The sequence below is a fragment of the Triticum urartu genome, chromosome 2 (genome assembly GCF_003073215.2).
Source record: "Triticum urartu cultivar G1812 chromosome 2, Tu2.1, whole genome shotgun sequence".
Classification (NCBI taxonomy): Eukaryota; Viridiplantae; Streptophyta; class Magnoliopsida; order Poales; family Poaceae; genus Triticum; species Triticum urartu.
Genome location: NC_053023.1, coordinates 673,320,140 through 673,326,521, shown reverse-complemented (window position 1 = coordinate 673,326,521; position 6,382 = coordinate 673,320,140). Strand labels below are relative to the sequence as shown.

General features: G+C 46.8%; 2 protein-coding genes across 2 annotated transcripts; one reads left to right on the top strand and one right to left on the bottom strand.

Annotated features, from left to right (window-relative positions):
• Positions 1-257: 257 nt before the first annotated feature.
• Positions 258-901, top strand: LOC125534010. The gene is made up of 2 exons (XM_048697316.1): positions 258-548; positions 658-901. Exons 1-2 carry the CDS (start codon positions 356-358, stop codon positions 708-710), a joined length of 246 nt encoding a protein of 81 aa, XP_048553273.1. The 5' UTR covers positions 258-355; the 3' UTR covers positions 711-901.
• Positions 902-1,387: 486 nt separating this feature from the next.
• Positions 1,388-5,113, bottom strand: LOC125539639 (binding partner of ACD11 1-like). Its single transcript, XM_048703137.1, has 5 exons — positions 4,947-5,113; positions 3,331-3,443; positions 3,178-3,253; positions 2,330-2,413; positions 1,388-2,236 (listed from the first exon to the last, which is right to left on the bottom strand). The coding sequence occupies exons 1-5, from the start codon at positions 4,950-4,952 to the stop codon at positions 1,562-1,564; spliced, it is 954 nt and encodes a 317-aa protein (XP_048559094.1). The 5' UTR covers positions 4,953-5,113; the 3' UTR covers positions 1,388-1,561.
• Positions 5,114-6,382: the final 1,269 nt, after the last annotated feature.

The window sequence follows — 6,382 nt, the reverse complement described above, 5'->3', positions numbered from 1 at the left end:
CAACGAACCTGCAGCGGACATGTGTTCTGGACAAGTTACCCGGAGCTGAGTCTCCCTTTGGAGACCTTTGCTTCAGAAAATGGAAAGGGCCCCCTTACTTGCTTTCCCTTGTACTGGAGGCGCCTCTCGTACTCAAAGCACCAAGCTGTTGTTGGTGCTAAGCAAAATCGAGGCACGTGATCCAGCCGACGCGTGACATTCAGAGAAGCGTAAAAAAAATGCAGATATAGCCGGCGTGTTAGTGCTACGTATCTCGGAATTTGACGGCCATAATATAAGAAGTATCAGCCGGCTTGCACGTCCCAATCCGAGCGTAGCGTATACAGTCCCAGCCGTGTAGTCGAGACACGAGAGGATGCAGAGGCCGGTGAGCTCCCCGTCGCTGCCCGCTTTCGAGGACGAGGGGGAGGACCTGGAGGCCAAGCCGGAGAAGGCGCCCGCCGTCCGGCCGTATGCGGCGACGGAGCGGTCCGTCCACCTCGTGCCGCTCATCGTCCTGCTCTGCTTCGTCGTCCTCTTCATCTGCTCCCACGTCCCCTCCCCCTCTGGTACCCGCGTCGCGCGTGTGTGTGATACATTCATCAAACGTCTTGATACAGCTGCGCTGCTGATTCTGAGCTCTGCATTATGCTGCGCTTTTTTCTTTTTGGTCTGCAGATATGTCGAGCTTCGGAGGGAAGGCCGGGGGACGGAAGCCCAAGCTGCTCTGACGCGGACCAAGGAAGGAGACGATCATGACAAGAGCTCACGGACTGAGGACGCGATATGCCAAAAAGATGTGAACGTTTTCTGCTTTCTTTCTTGATCTCAGCTGTGTTAGGCAGTAAGCTGTACTGATCTCGCTGCACCGATAATAAAACACATACAGAACGCAATAGTGCTGCTCTGATGATTCTCATCATGTTGGTTTCATGGTCCGGTGCAATTTGGCCACTCATAATTGTGTAGTGAACAAACCTCTCACCATTTCCTCGCTGAAGAGGGTATATAATGCAGCCTAGTTCTATCACCGTGGTCGACAAATGTCCGGTGTCTGATGTTGCCACGTGGTCGAACTTCCACTCGGCCACTCTTCACAGCACAGCACAACAAATTAAAACAAAGCATAAAAGAAGTTGTTTTCAGCAAAAGAATGAAAGCATGCCAGCAGCACTCTACCGAGTGAACTCTTGCACGCCCACACTTCTGGCTACAAAAAAAAAACTTAATTGGGCAACACAAGTATTCCTATCAGTGGTGGAATTATCCATTCAGTCCATTTGGGCCACAAAAAAATAACTGGGCTTTTGACACATTCACTGATCTATCAGTCTTGTAAAAACTCTGGAGAAGAAAAAAAACACATCAGAGAGGTGAATATCATACGCAAACATTGTGACACTGCAAGTGCATGATAATATTGTTTGATTAATTAAAATGGCTGTTACAAATTCCAAACTCTTTCGGTCCCGATAAATTTCAACCTTCAAACAGGTGAATTACAATACAGCAACCACAACGTTGCAGCGTGAATTAAACAACCCATCTCATGTCTATTTACATTCATGTATCAGCGAGATCATCATAGTATCAATCCCTGCGCAGGTTCCGGTTTCTTAGGAAGAGCAGCAGCGGGTGGCGGTGGAGACGCATCACTGGAATCCTCTACTGTAATGGGGAAAACTGCAGCGGTAGATATGGGGATATCTTCAGGGTTTTCAGAGACATGTATCTTTGTGATTTCACCATCCAAATCCCTGGGCTTTTCATGAGCGTCCGACATGTCAGCTTGTGCATACCCGGCCGCTACGGTCTTGCCCTCCTGCTCAGTGGCTATTTTCTCCTTTGCCTTTGCCCCGACGTCGTTCGCGGTATTCGCAACCTTACTGAAGGCACCAGTTACCCATGCAGCTCCAGTAAGGACATACCTGTTTTTCATGATGGCAGATCCAGCAGTGGAGACACCCTGTTCAGCAGCTGCAAGTGCTGACCTTGTCTTCTCGGAGACTAGATATTTCTGATCCATTTCCTTTACTTTATCGTTTACAACTGAAGTACCGACGCTGATCTTCTCACTCAGACCAATTCTCTTGTCAAAGGAAGATACTCGAGCAGTCGCAGTTGATGTGAGCTGATGCTTCTCATCCAAAGCTTTTGCTTTGTCGAGTGCATCCCTACCAAGAATGAACCCCTTGGCCAGCATGGTCCCAACGATGTCCTCTGCCTTCTCAAGAGCAGAGGACTTTGCATCTTTGGGCTGTGGATGCAAAGCAATGTAATGTAAGGAATTCCATTACCACCAGACAAAGACCATACTACAGACATGGATATTACACATCTCTAACCATACCTCTAGAGCAGCTAAAACATCAGCTGGTAGCTCATAATCAGTGGCTGGTGTTACGATGACAGCCATATCGACTATTGTGGCACCCTGCAACAGCAATCAAACCAGGCGCATCAGATATTCATCATAGGAGTAGTTCCAGCAAGTATAAAGCAATTAAGAAGCAGAAATAGACACAATTCAGTGACACGCTATGTATTTGCAAACAGATATCTATCTATCCAAAAGATATTGAGTTAGTGTTGAAATTTCCGTTGGGCAATTGATTGGGTAAACTTAAACATTCGAATAAGCAAGCATGTACACATTATTTACTTGAAAGAGTCAATGGAACCAAGCAATATCTTTTTACATCATACTGTTTAAGCTGAGATCATGGGTCACAACTTACATAACATGGTTCATATGAAAAATAACTATGTTTAGTACTCCCAATTGAACTGTAAAACGTCTTATATTTTGATACAGAGGTAGTAACAAATACACAATTCATTCAGAAATATAGGGAAAGTTTTGTCTTGCTGTAGACCAGGTAAACAATATAAGTAGCTAAGTACTATATTAAACACATGCCGTAGAGCAGGTAAGCAACCTCACTTATCTCTAAAGTACTATATTCAACACATGCAACGTAAAGTTGGGCATTTATTAGGGACATAGAAGGAACAACACACTTATGTTGCACTGGAATATGAATTACGCCTTCTATATATATTCCAATGAATGGAGAATATTGGTGCATGCCATCAATGATGCGTAATTGCAGACAGCACATTTCACAAGCTCAAGCAACCATATATCCTTGGGGGGAAAGCAGGTTTTTTTTCAGAGATAGGAGGTAAAAAAGGTACCGTCAGAAGCATGGCTGTCTCAGCTCCTTGCTTATCTTTAAAAGTAATGTAGGCAACTTGAGACAGCTCGTCGCCACTGCAAAGTATTTAAAAGGTTAATGAGATTGATAGTACACAGTGGACCACAAGCATAATGAAGATCGTATTACTAACCTTTGCATTTCAACATGCACAAGGTCACCAGAAAAGGAAAAGAATTCCTTTACATCTCTTAGTGCTGCTTTTAGCGACAAATTGCTCACCATGACTGTGCTAAGCGTGCTTGTCTTCATCAAAGAAATAAAAGTATAAAAAGGAACAATTAATACTCCATCTCATAGATAGTATGTTGTTCTAGGCTATATGAGAAGAAGCTCAGCAACACACACTTGTACAGTATCTGAAAAACTAATAAGTAATGCAGACTTCTATGCACTGTCACATAAATAACACCGATGGCCTAAATCGATAACTTGTGCCTTATCTTGTTTCTAGTAAGGCATTACACAATATCTAATGGGATTTCCTAATCAACATTACACAACCTCAGTTAAAAAAGAAAGAACTTACCACCTCCACAGCTCCGATCTATGTTAGAAAATGATGAATTTGTTCCCAATGTCTTAGGATTATTTTAAATCCGGTACCCCAAACTAATATTTTTGGACAAGATTGGCCACTAACTGTTCATATCAAATCGCTGGAAACATATGCAGCCACTTTATGCATCAAGCTTAATATTTCAACCTCAGATGTTCATAAAGTGATTTATTCATGCTAAAAACATCATCTCCTTCGAAGGTTTGCATGTTTAAACTGTGCCATCATGCTAGGTTTTATGCACAACAACTATTCAATCTGTATGCAGATCAGTATGTGCCGCTCGTAATGAACATGTATATAGCACTCACAGTCACCGCCAAGACCTTTTTGCCGTGACAGGCATTGTATGACCCCAACGATATTTTACTAGTCAGTGCAGCTAGCATATCAAATAAAATAAAATAGCTGAACTGTAAACTGACGTAATCAGCGCTCTTTTGCTATTATGAAATATAGAGGAGAAAGAAAGCTCAATATTCACCATGCACTGATTGTTACATAACATTCTTGGTGTTCACAATGCAATAAAAAGAAGTAATAAGATCATTTTTTTTGCACCTAATACTTCAGCACAAGCAAGCAGGCATAAACAGATAACATGGGACAGGATATTAACCAAGTATACACGCTGGTTAAACCACTCACTGCAGACATCATAATATCAAACAAAAGTTTGCCAAAAAAAAGGTTACGGAAGGCTGTTCATGGCTCACAAATCACAACACTTAGCCACAGTAACAATAACTAGATAAATCGACGGCACTGGCACCTGAGTGATTTGAGTACCCTATCAGCATTCTACATGAGTGGGCGGCAGATTCAGCCCGCCGGCCATCCCACATTCAGGCAGGTAGAATGCCGAGCGAAACCGGACGAGATTTCACTAGAATCGATTGGTAAGAAACGGCTGCCTCCGATACACTATCCCACATTACATTCCTAAGGGACACCAATTTCTGGAGCCAAAATCTCTACTTTCCCCATCTTTGGCAGGACAAATTGACAAAAAGAAAATTCTATCCAGGACTGCGTATGCCCAAATCTAGAACCCCCCCAAACCAAAACCCCTGCTTCTAAAGTCTAACACGCAAACCAAGACCAGATCAACAGAGCCAAGAAGCACTCGGGCCGGAAACGGCGCTGCCGCCGACGGCCGACAGAGAGAGGGGGGAACCGGGAGAGCTCACCGCCATGGCCGCGATGCGACGCCGAGATCTCCGAACCCTAACCGCTGACTTGAATCGGGAAACGGGAAGAAAAATATGCGAGAAATGGATCCGCCGTGTCCAGCGGGCGGGATTTATAGGAGGGGGGAGAAGGCGGAGACGCGGAGTGGAGTGGAGCAGGCGCCGGTTCCTGCCGTCCAACTCCAGCAGTAGACGTGGAGGCGGTGACGTGGCGACGTGTGGGGGCGCGCAGGCTGCTGGGACCCCACCACGCTCCGGCCCTTTTACTTTGGGCCCTGCCTGTTGGAGTGTTGGGTCCAGTCCAGGGGCTCGCAGCCTCAGCGGCCTCGCCACCGGTTGCTCAAAAAAATTTAAAAAGCCTACCTCGCCAACGAGAAAGCACAAATATTCCTCAAAAAGGAAAAAAAAACCGACAAAGCACGGGCAAGGTAGGGAGGGGAAGCGAAGCAAGGAACCCAATAAAGCGAAGTTCGTAAAGGAAATCCCGTCAAAAAAACAAAGTTCGTAAAGGAAATACTGAGTTCAATAAACGACACGGATATGGTGTACATGGGTACGCGTACATCTTTTATGAATAGTACATAAAAAAATAGCACTCTCTCTATTCCCATTCCTCTATGTAGTGCACATAGATTCAGGCGCAAATACCAATGTGTGGGCTGGCACAACAATTTGGACGAGAATGCCCTGCCTCGGTCTGTCCCAGCACCAAAGTGCCCACCTCATAAGAACAACTCTAGCAGACCCCACATCCGCCTCCGATCCGCAAAATAACCGTCGAAATACGGGTATGGGCCGAAAAGCCTGCCTGACCAGACCCCGCATTCCGTCTCGACCTGCAAAAAATTTTGAAGGGCGCGGCAAATTCCTGACCCCAACCCGGGAAAACGCGGGTTTCCCCCTCGCGGCTGCGGTGCCCTGCATCACAGAGAAGCAGTTGGCGGGAGGGACATTTCAACCCCGCGCTCTTTTCCCCCCTCCTTCCGCCGCCCGCTCGCCCTTGCTTCCGACCGCCCGCCGTTGGTATTCCGGCCATATCTGCGGGCGGAATCGCGCCGCGGGGCCGCCCACACCCTCCCGCGTCGAGCGGCTGCACCGCTCCTCCGGATCCGGCGAGAAGAGCCGCCACCCGTCGCCGCCGTCGGGGATCGACCACCATCGAGCGCACCCCCTCGTTGCCGCCCGTGATCACCCGCCACCGGTTAGTCCCTTCTTTGTGATTTTTGCGAGCTGTGTAGTAGATTGACGCGCCGGTGTGCGTGTAGATGGAGTTGACCCCGTGCGAGAAATTCTTGCTATCCGATTCGTCCGATTCGAACGACTCGGATGTGGAGACCATGCTTGCGACCTTTCGGCGGCAAACATTAGTCATGGCACTTGCTGTGAAGGAGCATGAAGACGAGCACCGGAAGAGGAGACGAGGATCTACTCTCGGG